Source organism: Symphalangus syndactylus, chromosome 13 (genome assembly GCF_028878055.3).
Source record: "Symphalangus syndactylus isolate Jambi chromosome 13, NHGRI_mSymSyn1-v2.1_pri, whole genome shotgun sequence".
NCBI lineage: Eukaryota > Metazoa > Chordata > Mammalia > Primates > Hylobatidae > Symphalangus > Symphalangus syndactylus.
This window is the reverse complement of record NC_072435.2, coordinates 58,954,895-58,978,003: the sequence shown is the minus strand read 5'-3', so window position 1 is coordinate 58,978,003 and position 23,109 is coordinate 58,954,895. Positions and strand designations below refer to the sequence as shown.

At 50.1% G+C, this 23,109-nt stretch overlaps 2 protein-coding genes across 4 annotated transcripts; both read right to left on the bottom strand.

Annotated features, from left to right (window-relative positions):
- Positions 1-10,028: 10,028 nt before the first annotated feature.
- LOC129459732 (free fatty acid receptor 3) lies at positions 10,029-12,113 on the bottom strand. Its single transcript, XM_055236844.1, has 2 exons — positions 11,924-12,113; positions 10,029-11,694 (listed from the first exon to the last, which is right to left on the bottom strand). The coding sequence occupies exon 2, from the start codon at positions 11,681-11,683 to the stop codon at positions 10,643-10,645; it is 1,041 nt and encodes a 346-aa protein (XP_055092819.1). The 5' UTR covers positions 11,684-11,694; positions 11,924-12,113; the 3' UTR covers positions 10,029-10,642.
- Positions 12,114-16,329: 4,216 nt separating this feature from the next.
- FFAR1 (free fatty acid receptor 1) lies at positions 16,330-22,994 on the bottom strand. 3 transcript variants are annotated; one of them, XM_055236848.2, is made up of 3 exons: positions 21,134-22,994; positions 19,644-19,804; positions 16,330-19,286 (listed from the first exon to the last, which is right to left on the bottom strand). In XM_055236848.2, the coding sequence occupies exon 3, from the start codon at positions 18,937-18,939 to the stop codon at positions 18,037-18,039; it is 903 nt and encodes a 300-aa protein (XP_055092823.1). In that variant the 5' UTR covers positions 18,940-19,286; positions 19,644-19,804; positions 21,134-22,994; the 3' UTR covers positions 16,330-18,036. The 3 variants fall into 3 exon arrangements, with proteins under 3 accessions (XP_055092823.1, XP_055092824.1, XP_055092825.1); XM_055236849.2 differs by having other exon boundaries at positions 16,930-19,071; positions 19,644-22,994; XM_055236850.2 differs by having other exon boundaries at positions 16,930-19,048; positions 19,644-22,994.
- Between the last annotated feature and the right edge of the window lie 115 nt (positions 22,995-23,109).

The window sequence follows — 23,109 nt, the reverse complement described above, 5'->3', positions numbered from 1 at the left end:
CTTTTTGAAAATATTTATTTTAGATTCGGGAGCACGTGTGCAGGTTTATTACATGGGTATATTGCATAATACTGAGGTTTGGGCTTCTATTGAACCCCTTACCAAAATTGTGAACATAGTACCCAACAGGTAGTTTTCCCACCCTTGTCCTCCGCCCTCCCTCCCCCGCTTTGGAGTCCCCATTGTCTTTGGTTTCCATCTTTAATGTTTGTGTGTACCCATTGCTTACCTCCCACTTAAAAGTGAGAACATACGGCATTTGATTTTCTGTTTCTGTGTTAATTCACTTAGGATCATTCACTTAGGCCTCCAGCTGCATTTATGTTGCAGCAAAGGACATGATTTCATTCTTTTTTATAGCTGCATAGTATTTCATGATGTATATGTACCACTTTTTCTTTATCTAGTCCACCATTGATGGGCACCTAGGTTGATTCCATCACTTTGCCATTGTGAATAGTGCTGTGACAAACATATGCAAGCAGGTGTCTTTTTGGTAGAATGATTTCATTTTATGAAAAATGACATTGATAATTTGGTAGGAATTGGGTGGAATCTGTAGATTGCTTTGAGCAGTATGGACATTTTAATGATATTGAATCTTCTAATCCATGAACATGGAATGTTTTTCATTTATTTGTGTTTTTTAGTTCTACTTGTAGAGATCTTTCACTTTCACTTCCTTGATTAGATGTATTCCTAGGTATTTTATTTTTGTGTGTGCCTATTGTAATTGGGATTGTGTTCTTTTTTTGGCTGTCAGCTTGACAATTGTTGGCATATAATAATACTACTGATTTTTATACACTGATTTTGTATCCTGAAACTGCCAGTCATTTATCAGGTCTAGGAGTATTTTGGAGGAATCTGTAGGGTTTTCTATGTATAGAATCATATCATCAGTTAACAGAGATAATTTGACTTCCCCTTCCTATTTAGATGCCTTTTATTCCTTTCTCTTGCCTGATTGCTCTGGCTAGGACTTCCACTACTATGTTGAATAGGAGTAATGGGAGTAGACATCTGTGTCTTGTTCCATTTCTTAGGGGGAATGCTTCCAACGTTTGCCCATTCAGTGTGATGTTGGCTGTGAGTTTGTCCTGGATGGCTCTTATTATTTTGAGGTATGTTCCTTCGATGCCTAGTTTTTTGATGGTGTTTATCATGAAGCGATGTTGGATTTTATTATATGATTTTTCTGCATCTATTGAGATGATCATATAATTTTTGTTTTTAATTTTATGTGGTGAGTCACATTTATTGATTTGCATATATTGAACCATCTTTGCATCCCAGGAATAAAGCCCACTTGGTCATGCTGAATTATGATTTTGTCATGCTGCTGGATTTGGTTTGCTAGTATTTTATTGAGGATTTTTGGATCTATGTTCATCAGGCTATTGGCCTACAGTTTTCTTTTTTCACTGTGTCCTGCCAGATTCCGATATCAGAATCAGACTGTTCTTGTAGAATGAGTAGGGAGGAATCTCTCCTCCTCAATTTTTTGGTAAAGTTTCAGTAGGATTGGTACCATCTCTTCTTTGCAGGTCTGGTAGAATTTGGCTGTGAATCCGTCTGGTCAAGGGCTTTTTAAAGGAGGTAGATATTTTATTACTGATTCAATTTTGTAACTCATTATTGGTCTGCTCAGGGTTTCAATTTCTTTCTGGTTCAATCTTGGTTGTATGCTTCCAGGAATTTATTTGTTTCCTCTAGATTTTCTGGTTCATGTGAATATAGATGTTCATCGCAGCCTCTGAGGATCTTTTGTATTTCTGTGGAATTCGTTGTAATGTTGCCTGTGTTATTTCTGATTGTGCTTTTTTGGAGGGTTTTTTTTTCCTTTGTTAATCTAGCTTGCAGCTTATAAATCTTGTTTATTCTTTCAAAAAACCAATTTTTCATTTCATTGATCCTTTAAATGGCTTATTGGTCACAATTTCATTTAGCTCTACTCTGATTTTAGTTATTTCTTTTCTTCTGCTAGCTTTGGATTTAGTTTGCTCTTGTTTTTCTAGTTCCTTTAGGTGTAATGTTAGGTTATTAATTTGAGATCTTTCTAACTTCTTGATGTAGGTATTTAGTGATACAAAGTTTTCTCTTAAAACTGCTTTTGCTGTATCCCAGAGGTTTTGGTATGTTGTGCCTCTATTTTCAGTTGTTTCAAAGAAGTTTTTGACTTCTGCCTTAATTTTTTGACTTCTTCCTTAATGACTTACCCCAAAGTCATTCAGGAAATAGTTGTTTAGTTTCCATGTATTTGTGTGATTTTGAGAATTCCTTTTGGTATTGATTTCTATTTTTATTCCACTGTGGTCTGAGAAGAAGGTTGGTATAATTTTCATTTCTTTAAATTTATGGAGATTTGCTTTATGACTAAGCATTGGGTCAATCTTAGAGTATGTTCTTTGTGCAGATGAGAAGAACGTATATTTTGTGGTTGTTGGGTGGAGTATTCTGTAGATGTCTATTAGGTCCATTTGATCGCGTGTCCAATTTAAGTCCAGAATTTCTTTGTTAGTTTTCTGCCTCAATGATCTATCTAATGCTGTCAGTGGGCTGTTGAAGAACCCCACTATTATTGTGTGACTGTTCATCTCTTTTCTTAGGTATCGTAGTGGTGGTTTTATAAATCTAGGTACTCCAGCGTTGGGTGCTTATATATATAGGATGTTAAATCTTCTTGTTTAATTGAACCCTTTATCATTAGGAAGTGCCCTTATTTGTGCTTTTTTACTGTTGTTGGTTTAAAGTCTGTTTTTTCTCATACAACAATAGCAACCCTTTGTTTTCCATTTGCATGAGAGATCTTTCTCCATCCCTTTGAGGGTTTGGGTGTCATTATATGTGAGATGGGTCTCTTTAAGATAGCAGAAGTTTGGGTCTCATATTTTTATCCAATTTTCCACACTATGTCTTTTAAGTGGAGTGTTTAGGCCATTTACATTCAAGGTTAATATGTGAGGTTTTGTCCCTATTGTGATTTATCATAGTGTTGTTAGTTAGTTACTTTGTAGTCTTGGTTGTGTAGTTGCTTTTTAGGGTCTGTGGGCTTTGTACTTACGTGTGCTTTTGTGGTAGCAAGTATCGTTCTCTTGTTTTCACATTTAGAGCTTCTTTGAGCATTTCTTGTTGGACCAGTCTGGTGGTGATGAATTCTCTTAACATTTGATTGTCTAGGAAAGATTTTATTTCTCCTTTGTGACGCTTAATTTGGTAGGATATGACATTTTTGGCTGGCATTTTTTCTTTAAGAAGCCTAGAAGGCTTCGTGTGGTGGCTCACGCCTGTAATCCCAGCACTTTGGGAGACCGAGGTGGGTGGATCACAAGGTCAGGAGTTTGAGACCAGCCTGGCCAATATGGTGAAACCCCGTCTCTACTAGAAATACAAAAAAATTAGCCAGGTGTGGTGGTGCATGCCTATAGTCCCAGCTACTTGGGAGGCTGAGGCAGGAGAATTGCTTGAACCCGGGAGGCAGAGGTTGCAGTGAGCCGAGATTGCACCACTGCACTCCAGCCTGGGCAACAGAGCAAGACTCCATCAAAAAAAAGAAGACTAAAAATAGGCACCCAATCTCTTCTAAATTGTAAGACTTCTGCTGAGAAGTCCACTGTTATTCTGAGTGGATTCCCTTTATAGGTAATTTGTCTCTTTTCTCTAGCTTCCTTAAAGATATTTTTCTTTCATGTAGTCTCATGACTATATGCCTTGGGGATGGTCATTTTGTATAGTACCTCTCAGGCATTCCCTGAATTTCTTATATCTGCATGTTGACCTCTTTAGCAAGATTAGGGACATTTTCCTGAATTGTACCTTAAAATGCATTTTCCAAGTTGCTTATTTTTTCTTCTTCTCTGTCAAGAATGCCAATGGGTCATAGTTTGGCCATTTCCCATAATACTATACTTCTCAAAGCCTTTGTTCATTTCTTAAAATTATTTTTCTTTATTTTTGTGTGACTAGGTTAATTCAAAAAACTCATTCTGCCTCTGAAATTCTTTCTTCTGCTTGGTCTAGTCTATTGTTGAGGTTTCCAACAGTATTTTGAAATTCCCGTAGTAAATTTTTCAATTCCAGAAGTTCTGTTTGATTCTTTTTGTGTTTTGGTTCTTTCTCTCTATATATAGTTTTTCTTTCCCCCTATATATCTATCTTTCACATCCTGGCTCATTTTTATGGCTTCTTAGTATTGGATTTCAACTTTCTCTTGCGTCTTGCTGAGTTTCCTTGCCACTCACATTCTGAATTCTAGATCTGTCATTTTCAGCATTTCAATTTGGTCAGGATACATTTCTAGGGAGCTAGTGAGATACTTTGGAGGTGACAAAACATTCTGGCTTTTTGTACTGCCAGAGTCCTGTGCTGATTCCTTCTCATCTGAGAGGGCTGATGCTTCTTTTTCAAAATTTGCTATCATTTGGGTGGGGCTTTTTAATTTTTTTATTCTTTTTTTCTATTGAAGGTATGACTGTGGTGTGTGTTGTATATGATCAACTGGCTTCATTTCTGGATGCTTTCGAAGGGCCAAGGCTCTGTACAAGTTCTTGGTTGCAGATAGGTTCATGTGGTGGCTTTCTTAGATGCCGCTTGTTGTAGCAATATATTTTTATTTAGTGGTGCAATTTAGGCTGAAGTCTAGTAGATGGCACTTAAGAAGAGCTGGCAGGTAGGCCAGGGCCCAGTGGTCACACCCTCCTTGACAGGAGTGGCAGGAAGAGATTGTGATGGGGTGCTCTGAAGTGACACAGAAAGGGGTAAGGGGTGCACCAGCTCCTTGTCCTAAGCCAGCAGAAGCATGATCCACTTCCCTACACCCCTGTTACATGGCACATGACCTTCTGGTTATAAAGTCTTTGTCCTTTGGTTCCCAGCCACAGTGCTGTTGTGGACTGTAGATCCACCTCTCTGCCAGCTACAATTAAGACAGGCGTCATGGCAGAGCCTCTACCCCAGGTCCAGAGCGTGCAACTCCGCGAACTGTCCTACATTGCTGGGACCCTGCTGCTCCTGTAGGGAGGGAGGGTTGGGTGCCGCCCTTTGTGAAATCCCAAATAAGAGCTGTGTCAACTACTTTGAAGGAGGCCTGGCATGTGATGGTGAGTGTTCAGCACCTGTCAGCTGCCAGCATCCAGGTCACAGATGTGGGCATGTCTCTGGGGTGACAGTAATAATAATAATGGTGGTGGTGGTGGTGAAGATAACAACTGCTTTTCGGTAGGCACATAATCCACAGATTCAGAGATACTCCACTTCTCAAGGCATCCCCTATTGTCATGAAATCCTTTGTGCCTCACAGAGGGGACGTGACTTGCTCCAGGTGATACAGCTTATTAAGTATCACCACCAGGGTTCAAACCCAAGTGTTCTCCAGTGCAGAGGTAATTTATTTCTTCATTCAAATACTTAGGGAGCACAATGATGCCATTTCACATCCACTAGAATGGCTATAAGCAAAAGGCAGACAATAACAAGTGATGGCGAGGATGTGGAGAAACAGGGGCCTCTCATTGCTGCTGAGAATGTCAGATGGTGCGGCTGCTTTGCAAAGCAGGTGGCAGTTTCTTAAAAAGTTAAACATCAATTTAACATGTGATTCAATAATTCCACCATACGTATTTATTTAAAATAAGTGAAAACATTCGTCTACGCAAAGACTTGGTCCTCAATGTTCGTAGCAGCATTCATCATAAGAACCAAAAGTAATTCTCAGCAAACTAACACAGGAACAGAAAACCAAACACTGCGTGTTCTCACTCATAAGCAGGAGCTGAACAATGAGAACACATGGACACAGGGAGGAGACCATCACACACCGCGGCCCGTCAGGGCATGGGCAGCAAGGGGAGGGATAGCATTAGGACAAATACCTAATGCATGTGGGGCTTAAAACCTAGATGACGGGTTGATGGGTGCAGCAAACCACCATGGCACATGTATACCTATGTAACAAACCTGCATGTTCTGCACATGTATCCCAGAACTTAAAGTATAAGAAAAAAAAAGAAGAAAAGAAAGAAAAAGAAAAAGAACTAAAAGTGGAAACCTCACCTGGAGGCCCTTCTGCTAGTTAGTGGATAAAAAAAGTGGCACGTCTATACACTGGAATTCTATTTGGCAATAAAAAGGAATGAGCTGCCTATACCTACTGCATCAGAGCTCCCCAATCCCGGGCTGCAGACCCGTGCAGGTCAGTGGTCTGTTAGGAACCCAGCCACACAGCAGGAGGTGAGCAGTGGGCAGACAAACCAGCATGACTGCCTGAGCTCCTGTCAGATCAGCGGCAGCATTAGATTCCCATAGGAGCGCGAACCCTATTGTGAACTGCACATGCAAGGGATCTAGGTTGCATGGTCTTTATGGCAATCTAAATAATGCCTGATGATCTGAGGTGGAACAGTTTCATCCCAAAACCATCCCCCCACTCCCCTGAGGTCTATGGAAAAATAGTTTTCCACGAAACCAGTCCCTAGTGCCAAAAAGGTTGGGGACTGCTGTACTATATCATGGGTGAATGTTTAAAATATTACGCTAAGTGAAACAAGCCAGGTGGTCCCATAGAGGGCTAAGGAGAGCTGCAGGGGCAGGTCCATGGGGCCACCGTCCTGGCCTGCATGGCTCCTGTGTACAACTGGCTCACTGTCCTCAGATCTTGAGGCCCCAGAGAGAAGGGGCTCCTGGGATCACTCGTGGGTTCCAGCCCTGCCTGGAGGATTACCGTTCGCCTGGTGGGATCACCCAGGAAATGGAGGCCCACAGAGGAATGCGGCAGTCAGGGAGCAGCGGAGCCTGGATGAGAAGCCGGGACCTGTGGCCCCCAGTCCTGTGCTTTCTCTCCACCATATCACCTCTTAAACTGAGGGGAGCACCCGCAGGTTCACAGGAGATAGGACTTCACACGTGGGTCCCAAAGGAAGAAAGCTTCTCGATTTCTGAGACTCTGTGGGGAGGAGGGGTGGAGAGAATTCAGAACAGGGCTGGGCCCACAGCCTGAGTCTTCTCTGGGAATGAGAGTTTGACTCCTGAGCCCACTGCCCTCCCCAGTTCCCTGGCAAGGCAGGAGCTTCCCCCACCCCACCCACAGTGGAAAGCTGGCAGGGCAGCAGGGAGGAGAAGGGTGTGGATGAGGTGAGGGTGTGGCCAGGGACAGGAAAAGGGGGTCCCCCAGGGAGAGCCCAAGGGTCAACTGGGCCCCATCCATGTCACGGTTGAGCTTAGCAGTTCTCAGGGGCCACCTGGGCAGGGGTGGTCTGGGGGGTCTGGGGAACAGTCAGGTGAAGAGAGGAGCCACAGAGAGAGGGACCCACCTCCTGGTACTGCCAGATGTCCCTGAGGCTCAGCAGTCCCCTCAGCGGGCTGATGGAGGATGCCCGGGATGGGCAGTGAGCTGGAAGGGGAGTGGGAGAGTGAGCTGGAATGGCAGGGCTACTAGCCTGAGGTTCTAGCAGCTTGGGTGAGAAGCTGATGGGGCATCCTGGCTGGAGCTGAGGCGGCACTGGAGGAGGTGAGGGGCTGGGAAGATGCAGGAACACAGAAGTGCCAGGGAGGAATCAGGGTCCTGTCTGGGTAGGGGCTGGGTGTGTAGCCAGTGCCTCTCAAGGGCAGGGCTCCGGGGCTCAGCCACAACCCAGCGCCATTCACTCCCCAGTCCTCCCACCTGTTCACACCTGCGCTGGGGCCAGGTCTTCTCCACCCTTGATGCACCCCTGGGCAGGCCCCGGGCCTCGCTGGCTCACTCCTGACAACACAGGGTGCCCCGTGACCGCAGCCATGAAACGATCTCCAAGTGGCAGTGGGTGTGTGGGGTAAGGTGTGATCACACCCAGGTGCGGTTCTGCACAGGCTGTGGGCCTGTTTTAGTTTTTGCAAGGAGGGGCCCCTCTGTTCTGCCTCTCCTTCCCCTCTAGCTCCACAACGGTGGTTTCCAACCTTTCCAGGGCTGGCAGAAGGAAGGAGAGGAGGAAGGCAAGGGACAGAACCTCCGCTGGCTGGCACTGGAGGACCCAGGCAGTGGCCTCAACTCCAAGGACTCCTCCCGGGGTGTATGGCTAGGGATATTGGGGGTCCCTCCCTGAGGCACAGGGGATGTGGCCCTGGCCGGCTGTGCAGCTTCCTTCTCTCAACCCTGGGAATCCAGCCAGCTGTTCAGCTCCCCGGTGGGGTCACTTGGGCCTCCCAGGAGGACCTAAGGAAGATTCCTAACCTCTCTGGACGCTCTCTCAGGTGTGCCCACGCCTGCCGGTGAGAAGCCAGCTCTGCTCTGTGAATCTGTCTCTGTCTATCACTGTGCCCGTGTCTGTCTGTCTGTCTGTCTGTCTCTGTTTCCTGCCTCAGAATGACAACACAGCCTCTCCACATCTGTTTTCTCAGGCATGTGTGGGTCACCTGACCACTCTGCCCCTTCCGAGTTCCAGGTCCCCCATCATCAGCCTCTTGTGTGGCCTCCTGGTAGCTCCAGTCACCAGGCTTCAGGGGGGACAGCAAGGGGATCTCAGCCTATCATCACCTCCCTCCAAAGACGCCATCTCCCTCCTTTTTTCGTGTGATTGCTTCACCCATGGGAGATTCACACCTACTTGCTCTGCCCGATGGAGAGGGTGCCAGCTGCTGCACCCCCCACAGTTTTCCCCCACCTCCTCTTTCTGCCTTTCTCCCGCCCCACCTAGATGGCACCAGGCGGCAGCCCCAGATGCATCTCCCGTTCTCTGACAGCCCCATTCCCTTGGCTTCTGAGATGTATGCAAAATGCTCCAACATCCTCCTCACCCCCACTCCCACGATCACCCACACCCTGATGGCTTTTCATCTTCCCCACCCCTGGGATTTGCTTATACAGACTGGGCTTGGCTGGGAGATGGCTGGGGACAGCAAAGCCCATGAAGCTGCCTCTTATTCCCTCTTATAAACCTGGGGGAGGAGGGAGACTCCAGCTCTTCATGGCTCTCTTTCGACTGTGGGGTTTTCAGTTTTTCTGTTCTCTGCCTTGGGGTGGCGGTGCCCATTCTGAAGTTGCAGGATTCCATGGCACCTTTGTCCCCTTTCTGAGCCATGAACACCCCTACTTGCATCAACTTCTTTGCAGCCACCAGGGCTGAGTGCCCTGGGGATGCACAGGTGAGCCATGGGAAAGAGAAACAGCTCATGGTTTCAACTCTCCACAGAGTCCTCTCCTTCCACCTGAAATCCACTTCCCCACACACAGCCAGTCTTCATTCTCCCAGCACACTTAACCCCAGGGAGGAAGCAGATATTTAAAGACCCTGGTGTCGAACTCCCTGAAGTTCTGAGCCCAGCCATCTGCATGCAATAGATGTTCAACAAATGCTTCTGAAATACTGCTGACGGCATGCAAACAGGGGCCGGCGAGTCTCAGGTGGCCTTGCTTGGGGAGGAGGTCCTGATCAGCTATTTCTCATGGGCCACCACTCAGGGAACATGAAAACTTCCTGAATGGCCACATTTTGATGAATAGAGCTCTGAGGAACATCTGTCTGACTTTGCAGAAACCTGAAGTCCATTGTGCCGACTAATTATCTTTTTTTTTTCCCCAAGAGGGCTTTTTTACTGGGAAAAGGTTGAACCCACGCAAATAGTCAATATGCTTTGCATTTAGTTTTGTTTCTTATCATGGCCTGTTTACATTTGTCCTGCTCAGACAGCCTTATCTGACTTGGGACATTTGAATGGGCCAGGTGACCACAGGTGACACACAGCTGGAGAACAGCAGAGTGGCTTAGGGGCATGGGTGTCAGAGTCCACTGATGCCAGCTTCTGGTCCCACTTCAATCGCCCACCAGCAATGGGATCTCAGGTAGGAGATGACACCTCTCTGGGCCACTCCCTCATCTGAAACTGGGGATAACGCTGGTACCTCTCACAGGGCTATTGAGAGATAGAAGGAGATGATGTGTCAGGCCAAGTCCTTTAGGCAGGGCAGTTGTTATTTTCATCCCTACAAGCCAGATCCTCTCCCAGCATCCAGGCATCCTGGTGTTTGGCCGTTTTCCTCCAGAGTCTGGTGTTTTCTCCTTCCATCTTCCAGTCCCACCCGGCTCAAGCACACCACCAGAACAAAACAGGAGAAGAAGGAAACACTGTTCTCTTTTGCTTGCTTCCACATTTATTTGGGTAATTTTTCTTCTGTCATTGTTCATAAATGTCTCTGATGATCCACATTTATTGGCAATGGGAACTTTCTGGAAAAGGCACTGTGGGAGCAGAATGCGGCCTCATCCCTGGAGCCCTGTCTTCCCCGCTCCTGACTCGCTGGCTGGGAGCAGCTCTGAGGATGGGGTTCTCCTCTCTCCTGCCCCGCCATTCACTGGGCAGCCCCCTCAGACCCTGGGCACTGCTCTTAGCTCCTCTGTCACTCTCAAGAAAACACAGGAGCTGCCTGCTGCTATGAGGACCTCATTGTTCTCCAGAGCACCCTCTCACCCTGACCCCTTCCCAGAGCCCAATCCATAGTGTGTGAGTGGTTGGGGATGGAGGTGAGATCGAGAGCTGGGCTTTAGTGTGCACACCCTTAGGGAGGCTAGATGTTTATTCTTCCCCCAAGCCCCATCGGGCCCCAGCTCGCCACTCCAAGTCCCTCCTGGTGTGAGCGAGGAAGTGCCAGCTATACCCTCCTCCCCCGGAGGACCTAGCTTTCAGCATGGGCCACCTGGCCACCAGTTCCACAGCCCTGTGAGTGTTCACTGGTCTTTCTTTCAGCTGGTCGGTCCTTTCTCTGCTCCTCCCCTCCCTTCTGCTCCTTCAGCTCCATGCTGCCCTCCTGCTGCCACTGGCCCCAGAGCCCACACAGCCTCCTCAGCAGCTCATGAAAGTCGGCTTGGAACCCAGAGGAGGAGAAGTAGTAGACAAAGGGGTCGACACAGGAGTTCAGGGTGCTGAGAAGCGTCACGTAGATCCTCCACGCCGGGCTTTCACCGCAGATATAGCCCACAACATGGGACACGTTATAGGGCCCAAAGCAGACAAGGAAGTTGAGCAGCGTGGCCGCCACCAACCCCGCCACCCTCCTCTGCCGGCGGTGGCTGCCCCCTCTGCCGAGGATCCACACCAGGCGGCTGTAGCAGTAGCTGGTGATGATCAGGGGGACCGCAAAGAGGACCATAGCCATCTCCAGCCGCACGGGCAGGAGGATGGCTAGCTGGTCCTTCTGGAACTCCAGGTAGCAGGTCCCATTGGTGCCCTGGCTGTGGGAGATGTCCCCTGAGAATTCTATGACATAGACCACGCTGCAGTGAGCAGAGGCCAACAGCCAGCAGGCCACACTCACCAGACCTGCCTGTCCCAGCCTCGGCCGGGTCTTGTACCATAGTGGGTGGGCCACGCTCAGGAAGCGCTCAATGCTCACAGCTGCCAGGAAGAGGGCGGTGAGATAGAAGGTGGTGAAGAAGATGAATCGGGAGAGCGGGCAGAGGATGAAGGGCAGGGGCCAGTTCAAGCCATTGGCTGCCTCCACCATGCGGAAAGGCAGGAACAGCAGCAGGAGCAGGTCTGAGGCGGTCAGGTTGAGCAGGAGCACGTCCACGGCCACCGGGCGGCGCCGCAGCTTGCCCACAAAGACCACCAGGGCCAGCAGGTTGAGGGGGAGCCCCACCAGGAAAGTAAGAAGGTACACCGAGAAGACAAACCAGTGATTGCCGGAGAAGTAGGAGTGGTCGGGGCCTGCACTCATGGTGGTGGCCACTGGTGAGAGAGAGTAACATGGAGTTGGTAGTGGGGGGCCTAACGGCCTCTGGCCAGGAGCATCTCCCCCAAAAGGGCACGAGGTCACTACGCCCACCCCTCTTGTCTCCGGGTGCCTTCCGGGGGGCTCAGCCTGCCTGTCTTCCTGAGCATGCCCTGTCCCCTGTCCCTTCCCCAGCAGGGAAGCACCAAGGTGCTCCTCCACCCAGCCCCTCGGGCCCAGGCTCACCTGCTTCTTTGAGACCCCAAACGCTCTGCCGCACAGCACCTTGCTGTCTCTCCAGACCTAGTGCGGTTGGCTATTTATCCGGCAGAACTGATAAAGACCTGGCCGTGCCCATGACGTCACTCACTGTTGAACAGTGGCACAAAGATGCCTTGAGCTCCGTTGCCAGGGCTGGTCAGTATGCTAAAAGGGGAACAAATTCCACAACTGTGTGCCTCCCTCCTCGTGCAGGCTCAGCTGGGATGCTCTAAACAGGCCCCAGCCGACGTCTTCCCCTCCCCTCTTCTTCACTTGAATTTTGTCTGCTTCTCTAGAATGGCACTTATCCAATTTGCCTTGTAAGGGCAGGAAGTGTGATGCAATGACAGAGAGCGAGCTCCATGAGGTCTGTTTCTTCCTGACTTTGTGATTTGGGGGGAAATGATTTAAATTCTCCATGTCTCTGCTTTCTCCCCTACAGAACAGAGCTCGTCATAGTACCCATCTCATAGATCACCGCATTAACACATGCAAATTAAAACAATATGTAGGTAGATTAAAAGATTACTAATACATGTTGAGTGGTTTGATGGAAGCCTGGCGTTTGTTTGTGAGTAGGCAGTGGATGCCAGCTGCTATTTTCCCTGTCACTGGTACAGGATTATCTCTGGGGTGACAATATAATAATAATAATAATAGTGGTGGTGGTGATGACAACAGCAGCTGCCTTTTCGTGGGCACATAATCCGTAGCAGACACTGCTTCTAGGGCGACGCTTTTATGTCATAAAATCCTTGTCCCTCACCGTAGGGAAGTGACTTGCTCCAGGTGATACAGCTTGTGAAATATCACCACCGGGGTTCAAACCCAAGTGCTGTCCAGTTTCACTGGTGATCTATTAGTTCATTCAGACAGTCACGGGGCACAATAAGATATGATTTCACATCCACTGGAATGGCCACAAGCAAAAAGTCAGGCAATGCCTATGGTCGGCGAGAATGTAGAGAAATAGGGGCCTCATTCACTGCTGGTGAGAATAATGGGAGGTGGTGTCTCCGCTTTGGAAAGCAGGTGGCAGTTGCTTAAAAAGTTAAACATAAATTCACCATGCGATCCAACAATTCCACCGTAGGTATTTACTTAAGAGAAGTGGAAACTCAGGTCTACTTAAAGACTCAGTCCTAAGTGTTCACAGCAGTGTTGGTCATAGCCACCAGCAGTGGAAATGTCACCTGGCAGCCCATCAGCTGGTGAGTGAATAAAAAAGTGGCACATCCATATACTGGAATTCTATTTGGCAAAGAAAAGGAATGAGCTACCCATACACACTACAGCCTTATGCTGAGTGAAACAAGCCAGACATAAAAGACCATATATTGTCAGATTTCATTTATATGATATGTCCAGAATAGGCAAAGTTATAGAGTCACAAAGTAGACTCGTGGTTGTCTGGGGGATGGAGGTAGAAATGAAGATTAAGTTGGTTTTTTTTTTTGAGACAGGGTCTTGTTGTCGCCCAGGCTGGAGTGCAATGGTGCGATATTGGCTCACTGCAAACTCTGCCTCCCGGGTTCAAGAGATTCTCATGCCTCAGCTTCCCAAGTAGGTAGGATTACAGGTGCCCACCACCATGCCCGGCTAATTTTTGTATTTTTAGTAGAGATGAGGTTTCGCCATGTTGGCCAGGCTGGTCTCAAACCACTGACCTCAGGTGATCCGCCCACCCCAGCCTCCCAAAGTGCTGAGATTATAGGCGTGAGCCACCCCGCCTGGCCCAATATTAAGTTTAAATGAACATGAAGGATTTTACAAGGGTCATGAAAATGTTCTAAAACTAGCTGATGGTCATGGACTCACATCTCAGTAAATTTACTAAAAATCATTGAATTGTACACTTAACATTGGTGAATTTGATGATATGTACATAATATCTCAATTAAGCTGTTAAAAGTGCAGCAGTAGGCTGGGTACGGCAGCTCAAGTCCGTAATTTTAGCACTTTGGCAGGCTGAGGTGGGAGGATTGCTTGAGCACAGGTTGTTTGAGACTAGCCTGGGCAACATAAGGAGACCTATGTCCACAGGGGCAAAAAAAAAAAAAAAAAAAAAAAAACAAGAAAGAAAGAAAAAAGAAATTAGCTGGGTTTAGTGGCATGTGCCTCTGGTCCCAGCTACTTGGGAAGCTGAAATGGAAGAATCACTTGAGCCCAGGAATTCAAGGCTGCAGTGAGCCATGACTGTGTCACTGCACTCCAGCCTGAGCAACAGAGTGAGACTGTGTCTAAAAATAAAAAAAAAAAAAACGCATTTGTGAACAAAAAGTTTTTGCTGTCATGTTGTTTACATTACATTTGGTGGTGAGGGCTTGGGGGATGGAGTAGGGGAAGGATCACGAAGACATGGATACTGAAGAGGCAAACAGCCACTGGAGGGAACACTGGGGCAGGGGAGTCACGGGTGCACAGGCTTGGCCTGCTGGGGAAGCTGATAGGATGTTTGGGTCTCACAAAAGTGAAAGGCACCTGGGGTGGATCACACTGAGTCTCCTGGGCCCCAGGGAGGCACTGGATTTGCCCTAAGTAGGGGGAGGCAGGAGGAACTGGGAGAAGCAGCCCAGTATCCAGCAGGGGCTGTGGAGCAGGAGCCAAAGAGAGTGGGCCCTGGCACCCCGCGGTGCGGGAGGAGGCACTGGGGCTCCCTGGGGTGGAGTTTGGGTTTTTACTGAAATTCCCTGGTGTTGTCACTGCACAAGGGCCAGGCTTGTTTCTGGCTTCCAAAAGAAGTTACTTAATTTCTCTGGCCTGTTTCCATATTGATAAAACAGATATAGAACTTTCTTTGGAAGGCTAGTAGAGACATTCATTCATTCATTGAGCAAATATTTACTGAGCACCTACTGTGTGCCACTCTCTCTTCTGGGCGCTGGGGATATATCATCAATTACAAGAAAAATCCTTGCATGCATAGACATTTCAGCCTGAACAGAGCTCATTTGTAGAAATTGGTGTGTGCACCCCAGCTGGTGGCTGCCATTTGTTGTGCTCCAATACATCATCATGTGCATGGCATTGCTGTCATTTAGAGCAGGTGCCCAGATGTCTGTCTCCTTCACAGCCACAGCCACTCCGCTCTGCTCTCCCTCTCATGGATTGGGGATGCTATCCTTTGCAAAATGGACCACAAATACAGGGTTAACCCCCACACCCCCAGGTTTCCCAAATGTCCCCTGGCTCTTGGGGGTCCTGCTTGGAAGGATCACATCCTGCTTTTACCCCTTCCTTGCTGTAGGGCCTCAGGCAAGTTTCTTCATCCCGTTAGCTACCTGGTGCAGCAACTTTGTGCAAATTAGGTGCTCCCTTTCCAGAGGAGCCCACCCCGCACCAAATGCTGCCTAAGGAGTGGCTGGTGTATTTCTTCAAATTAGAACACAATACTCCTTCCCTTGATGCAAGCAAGGCAGCCATGTGGCTTGCTGAGCAAAGCACAGGCTAGAATTTAGTCAGTGTTTGCTCCTCTGCCCAGTACCTTCATGTAGTGAACACCCACTCATCTGTACAGCAGTGGCAAGGCTAAACCACAGGGTTGTGTGAAGCTGAAGTGAGACAACACTCACTGTAGACACTCAGCATGATACCCATCACGTATTACAGACTATACAGTTGACCTTTGAATAGCACAGGTTTGTACTGTGCAGGTCCACTTACTTTTGGATTTTTTTCAATAAATATATTGGAAACATATTCAGAGATTTATAACAATTTGAAAAAATTTACAGAGGAACCACAAGCCTAGAAATATATTTTAAAAATTAAGCAAAAGTTAAGTATGCCACAAATACAAAAAAAATATATGTAGGTACTGGTCTATTTACTGCCACAAAATGGACACAAAGCTTTTTTTTTTTTTTTTTTGAGACAGGATCTGGCTCTATTGCCCAGGCTGGAGTACAATGACATGATCTTGGCTCACTGCAACCTCCACCTCCCAGGCTCAAACCATCTTTCCACCTCAGCCTCCTCAGTAGCTGGGACTACAGGCACACGCCACCATGCCCAGCTAATTTTTTTGTATTTTTGGTAAAGACAAGGTTTCGCCATGTTGCCCAGGCTGGGCAAATCTCTTATAGAAAGTTAAAACTAGCAGGGTACTGTGGTTCACGCCTGTAATCCCAGCACTTTGGGAGGCCAAAGCGGGTGGGTCAACTGAGGTCAGGGGTTCGAGACAAGCCTGGCCAACATGGAGAAACCCCATCTCTACTTAAAATACAAAAAATTAGCCAGGTGTGGTGGTGGGTGCCTGTAATCCCAGCTACTTGGGAGGCTGAGGCAGGAGAATTGCTTGAACCCGGGAGGTGGAGGTTGCAGTGAGCCAAGATCACACCATTGCACTCCAGCCTGGGAGACAGAGCAAGACTCTGTCTAAAAACAAAACAAAACAAAAAAGTTAAAATTTATCAAAAATATACACACGCAAACACAAACTCTATTTGATGCCATTTGAAGTCGAGAAATGCAAGCAAACATAAAGATGTGCAGTATTAAAGTAATAAGTGCATATTTACTGTAGATATACTGTACTCCTATAATAATTTCGTAGCCACCTCCTGTGCTTTCTCTGTGAGCTCAACTATTGAGTATCTGCTTCAAACACCACGTGAAGCTAATCATCTCCTGGTGAGCAGTTCTCGCCAGTACATTGTGTGTAGAAGTAAAAAGTGATCTTTCGTAGTCATTGCATATGTTTCACCATGTTTACTGCAATACCGTAAACTTTGAATAACACCCTGGGCCCCATATGCAGGGCCACTAGTGATGCCAGAGCTGCTTCCAAGAAGCAAAGAGAAGTCATGACATTACAAAAAAGGGTTGAACCGTTTGATCTCTAGCACAGATTGAGATCTGCAGCTGTGGTTACTGCCGCTTCAGACAGACAATTTCTCTTATAAACAGACAACATAAACTTACGGTATTGATAAATACAGCACAGTGCTGTGAAGGTATTTTCTCTTTCTAATAATGTTTTCAGTAACATGTACTTTTCTCTAGCTGACTTTATTGTAAGAATCCAGCATATAATACATATAACATACAAAATATGTCTTTTTTCTTTTTTTTCCAGAGACAGGATCTTGCTCTGTCACCCAGGCTGGAGTGCAGTGGTGCAATCATGGCATTGCAGCCTCGATCCTGGGCTCAAGCGATCCTCCCACCTCAGACTCCTCAGTAGCTGGGACTACAGGCACACACCACCACGCCCAGCTAATTATTTTTATTTTTATTATTTGTAGAGGTGGGGTCTCACTATGTTGCCCAGGCTGGTCTTGAACTCCTGGCTTCAAGCAGTCTTCCCGCCTCGGCCTCCTAAAGTGCTGGGATTACAGGCATAAGCCACTCTGCCTGGCTTCAAATATGTCTTACTCAATTGTTTATATACTGGGTAAAGATTTTGGTCAACAGTAGGCTATTAGTAGTTGAACTTTGGGGGAGTCAAAGTCATGCACAGATTTTCCACTGCGTGGGGGTTCGGCACCCCATCCCCACGTTGTTCAAGAGTCAACTGGGTGGCCTTTGCCCATCACTTCGGGACCTTGCATTTTCCCTCCCCGGCTGAAGCATCTTTTCCTGCCAGCCTCCGTTCCAAGCTCCAAGGCTGCCCCCTTGCGAGTTTCACATGGTATAACAGCGTCATTATCCTGCCTCCTGCCTCCTCTCCTACTCGGAAATCAAATGTTCTCTCCTGGGAACTGATTTCAGAGTAGCGTGTCCTCAAGTGCATCACCGGAGTGGCAGTTCCTGTGGGTCAGAAACAGACTGCCTCCTCCTTCCCCTAAGTACAAGGCCTCTGCTCGCGGCCCACTGAAGACAGGCAGGTGAGGACGTGCAGAGTGGAGAGAAAGACAGGCGAGGAAGGGGGCCGACCTTGCGGTGGCAAACTTACCTCCCCCTGCCACCTTGCTCTGGCTCCGTGCTCCTCTCTTGACTGGGGTGCTGCCCTCGGCAGGCACCACTCTCCGCTTGAGTGGCTCCAGGGAGGCCTCCGGGCCAGGCTGCCCTGCAGTTCCTCCGAAGCAGCCCCCCGCAGGGGCCTGGAGAAGCAGCCGGGCCCTCCTGCCCCATGCTCCTTCCCCCGAGCGGTGGCGTTACTTCTGGGACTTGCCCACTTGCGTTCTTGCCGCACACGCTGTCTTCAGGCCAGGACCCCTTCCCAAGTAACCGGTCACCAGCGGATTAAGCACCACACTCCAGGCACCCGTGATGAGCCCCAGCTTCCGCCAGGAGCCTCCCAGATTGGGGTACAGGAAGCTGGCCACGTTGGAGGCGTTGTAGGGTCCTACGCAGAGCAGCAGCGTAAGGAGGGCCCCGCCGGCCACCCAGGCGGCCCTCAGCTTCCGCCTATGCGTCAGGCCAGAGTGGGCCAGTGCCCGGAGGCAGCCCACGTAGCAGAAGGCTGTGATGGCCAAGGGCAGAAAAAAGAGCAGGAGAGAGAGGCTGAAGCGGGCCGGGCCGGCAGAGGCCGGGTCCCAGGCCTCCAGGCAGACCGGAGAGCCGTTGACCGGTGTGTTGATGCCCAGGGAGGTGTTGCTGGGGTCCAGCCAGCCTCCCGGAGCCTCCAACCCAAAGACCAGACCCAGGTGACACAGGACGAGGGCCCAGATGGCCGCGCACACCCCCCAGGAATAGCACGGCCTCCGGAAGGCTTGGTAGCCCAAGGGGAAGGCTGCTCCCAGGTAGCGGCCTGCACTCAGGGCGGCCAGGAAGCCCCCGCCGGCATAGAGTGGAGAGAAGTGAGCCACTGCGAAGACGGGGCACAGCGAGGCCGGCAGAGGCCAGGCCCCCGAGGCAAGAGCCTCCACCGCCTTCAGGGGCAGGGAGACTGTCAGCAGCAGGTCGGAGCAGCCCAGGTTCAGGGCATAGACCAGGCTAGGGGTGAGACGGAGCCGGGCGTGGGCCGTCGCGCCTCGGATGGCCAAGACGTTGAGCGGGAAGCCCAGCGCAAAGGCGGCCACATAGAGGCCGAAGGAGAGCTGCAGGGGCAGGTCCATGGGGCCGCCGTCCTGGCCTGCACGGCTCCTGTGTGCAACTGGCTCCCTGTCCTCAGATCTTGGGGCCCCGGAGAGGAGGGGCTTCTGGGATCACTCGCGGGTTCCAGCCCTGTGTGGAGGATTACAATTCGCCTGCTGGGATCACGGAGGAAACGGAGGTCCACAGAGAAAGGCAGCAGTCAGGGAGCAGCGGAGCCTGGATGAGAAGCCAGGACCTGTGGCCCCCAGTCCTGTGCTTTCTCTCCACCATATCACCTCCTAAAACCAGGGAAGCTCCTGCAGTGTCACAGGAGATAGGATGTGGCGCGCAGGTCCCAGAGGAAGAAGGCTTCTGGATTTCTGAGACTCTGTGGGGAGGAGGGGTGGAGAGAATTCAGAACAGGGCTGGGCCCACAGCCTGAGCCTTCCTTGGGAATGGGAGTTTGACTCCTGAGCCCACTGCCCTCCCTGGTTCCCTGGCAAGGCAGGAGCTGCTCCCCTACAGTGGAAAGCCAGAGGAGAAGCAGGGAGGAGAAGGGTGTGGATGAGGTGAGGGTGTGGCCAGGGGCAGGAAAAGGGGGTCCCCCAGGGAGAGCCCAAGGGTCAGCTGGGCCCCATCCGTGTCACGGTTGAGCTTAGCAGTTCTCAGGGGCCACCTGGGCAGGGGGTCTGGGGGTCTGGGGAACAGTCAGGTGAAGAGAGGAGCCACAGAGAGAGGGACCCACCTCCGGTGCTGCCAGATGTCTCTGAGGCTCAGCAGTCCCCTCAGCGGGCTGACGGAGGATGCCCGGGATGGGCAGTGAGCCGGAAGGGGAGGAGGGCAGGTGACAGGGCCATTAGCCTGAGGTTCTAGCAGCTTGGATGAGCAGCTAATGGGGCATCCCGGCTGGAGGTGAGGCCACACCAGAGGAGGTGAGGGGCTGGGAAGATGCAGGAACACAGAGGGGCCAGGGAGGAATAGGGGTCCTATCTGGATAGGGGCCAGGTGTGTAGCCAGTGCCTCTCAAGAGCAGGGCTCAGGGACTTGGCCACAACCCAGCGCTATTCCCTCCCCAACACTCCTGCCTGTTCACACCTGTGCTGGGGCCAGGTTTTTTCCACCCTCACCCCTGGGCAGGCCCCGGGCCTCGCTGGCTCACCCCTGACAACACAGGGTGCCCTGTGACCGCAGCCACCAAACCATCTCCAAGTGGCAGTGGGTGTGTGGGGTAAGGAGTGATCACACCCAGGTGCGGTTCTGCATAGGCTGTGGGCTTGTTTTAGTTTTTGCGAGGAGGGGCCCCCCTGTTCTGCCTCTGCTTCCCCTCTAGCTCCATGGTGGTGGCTTCCGACCTTCCCAGGGCTGGAGGAAGGAGCAGGAGGAGGAAGGCAAGGAACGGGGTCAGCCTCTGCTGACTGGCACTGGAGGACCCAGCTTGTGGCCCCCACTCTGCCTGTCAAGGGGTGGCACAGATGTCCAAGCCGACTCCCCCCGGGTGCATGGCTGGGGACACTGGGGGGCACTCCCCGAGGCACAGGGAATGTGGCACCGGCCGGCTGCGTAGCTTCCTTCTCTCAGCCCTGGGAATCCTCCCAGCCTTTCGTGTTTCCCAGTGGGGTCACCTGAGCCTTCCAGGAGGACCTAAGGAAGATTTCTAACCTCTCTAGACGCTCTCTCAGGTGTGCCCACGCCTGCTGGTGAGAAGCCAGCTCTGCTCTGTGATTCTGTCTCTGTCTCTCACTGTGCCCGTGTCTGTCTGTCTGTCGGTCTGTCTCTGTTTCCTGCCTCAGAATGACAACACAGCCTTTCCACATCAGTTTTCTCAGGCATGTGTGGGTCACCTGACCACTCTGCCCCTTCCGAATTCCAGGTCCCCCATCATAAACCTCTCTCTGTGTGGCCTCCTGGCAGCTCTGGTCACCAGGCTTCAGGGGGGACAGCAAGGGGGTCTCAGCCTATCACTAACTCCCTCAAAGACACTGTCTCACTGCTTTTCATACCTCAGAGCCACTAAATTGGTCCGTGCTCGCTTTTTTCTCGAGAGCCGCATCTGGGGTGCAGCACCCGCTGTGAGCGGAGAACTGGCCTCCTACTGTTCAGTGTGTTGTTGGGAACCGAGAAACAGACAGAACAGAGGAAGAATCCACAGCAGTGCAGTTTCCCCTCCTACAGCAAGAGTGAAGCCCCAGGGAGCCGTTGGGTTTTCCAGATCTTCTCTGCTTTGGCCCCACCCACCTGGCGTCTGGATCTTTGCCCAAGGGCACCTTCTCCGAGGGCCTTCCTGGGTGCCTCAGCCACACTGATCCCTCCTGCGAATCTCACTTTTGTTGTCTTTCTTCAGTGCGACATTGTCTTGGCTGGCTCCCGAGCTAGAATGCCGGCCTCCTGAGGGCAAATGCTTTGGCCTGCTTTGCCTACTACACGTTGCACAGCAGGTGTTTGGGAACCTAAATGCACGATCCATTGTCTGGACCCTGGGAAGACTGTGAGAGCTGGGGTTGTGGAAGGCAGCCTGCGTCTGGAGTCCTGGTCCCCCAGCTTCCTGGCCACCTGCTCTTCACCTGCTCTTCACGCCTCAGCAATGTCTATTGATGGCCACATCTCATGGTCAATCAGCCATGTAGTAGGTTTATGTCAGCAGCTGTGCTGAGGGACAGGGTGGTAAGGGGAAGACGCTTGATGGTTGCCGGGGAGCTTGAGCCAGGCCCTTCAGGCTTAGGACTGCCTCAGCTCCCTCCAGGGGATCTTGCCTTAAAAATCCTTGGCGGCCCTAGACTAGAGATCCCCAAGGTTGGTCCTATACCTTATCTTTTTGGTGTCCTAACAACTGGCTCTGTACTGGTGCATTTCCAGGTGCTCAGTATCTGTGTGCCGAATGAGTGAAGAAAGGGTTGAATGACACCAGATCTCATTTTGGGCACAGACACCCTAACACCCTCCCTGTCTCATTTAAACAGTTTGTGTTGTTGTTGTTTTGAGACGGAGTCTCGCTCTGTTGCCCAGGCTAGAGTGCAGTGGCGTGATCTCGGCTCACCGCTACCTCCGCCTCCCAGGTTCAAGTGATTCTCCTGCCTCAGCCTCCCAAGTAGCTGAAATTACAGGTGTGAACCACCACGCCCAGCTAATTTTTGGATTTTTGGTAGAGACAGGATTTTGCCATGTTGGCTAGGCTGATCTTGAACTCCTGACCTTAGGTGATCTGCCCACCTTGGCCTCCCAGAATGCTGTGATTACAGGCGTGATCCACCACGCCTGGCCTTTAAACAGTTCTTAAAACCTCACCTTCCTCCAGAAAAGTTAATGGTGCTCACGAGAATCAAACCAGGGACAAAGTGGATTGATGGGGAGATCAAGGCCTCCCTGAACCATAATTCCTAGCGTTACCGTTCAGGTACTGAGCAGAGACGGGAGGGGAAGGAGGGTGGGAAAGGAAGGTAGCAGTCTGGGGACACCTGCCACGTGCTAGGAACCGATGTCCTTGATGATCAGATAATCACACCCCTGCCCTCTAAGGAGAATGGGCTTTAGCCCCTTTGCAGAAGCAGGTGAATGGGTGGAGAAAGATCAAACCCGAGAAGCGGAGAGGGGAGCTGGGGCACCTAACTGGAAAGTCTGAATCAGTGAACAGCATTAGAGAACGGGTGCAGAGGACCTCGAATGACAGAAAAGCTGTGAGGTTTCTCAGGGTGGCTGATCTTCAAGACTTTCTCTGGCAGCTATGGGTTGTGCAAGAACTGGGTAGCGTCACTTTTGGGAAGAGCTGTTTTGAATCGGCTTCCCCTTTTCACATTCTTTGAAAAATGCAAATAAAGGATGGAGGTTTGTTTTCTGGGGGACTTTCAGCTTCTGTGCTGGGTCTCAATGTGGCTCCAGCATATATAAGACGATGCCTCACTTCCTATCGTGGGCCACCTGCGTGGTAGGCAGTGGCCTTTCGCTCTCCACTTTACAGATGGAGAAGCCGAGACTCAGGCAAGCTGGCGAGCCCTGCCAATATCACCGGGCTAGTTAAGCCAAAGAATCAAGATTCAAGCTCTCACGCTTGTCTGCCTGCAAAGCCAGTATGCTTTTCCTAACAAGACACCAGACTCTCTAATCTGCTGGTTTGATCACTAAACCACTGTGACTCCATTTCCTTCCCCCCAGGCCCCATGAAGACTTTCCCCTCTCCTCATCCCCACTCTGACTCCACAGACTGAAAAGAGTTCACT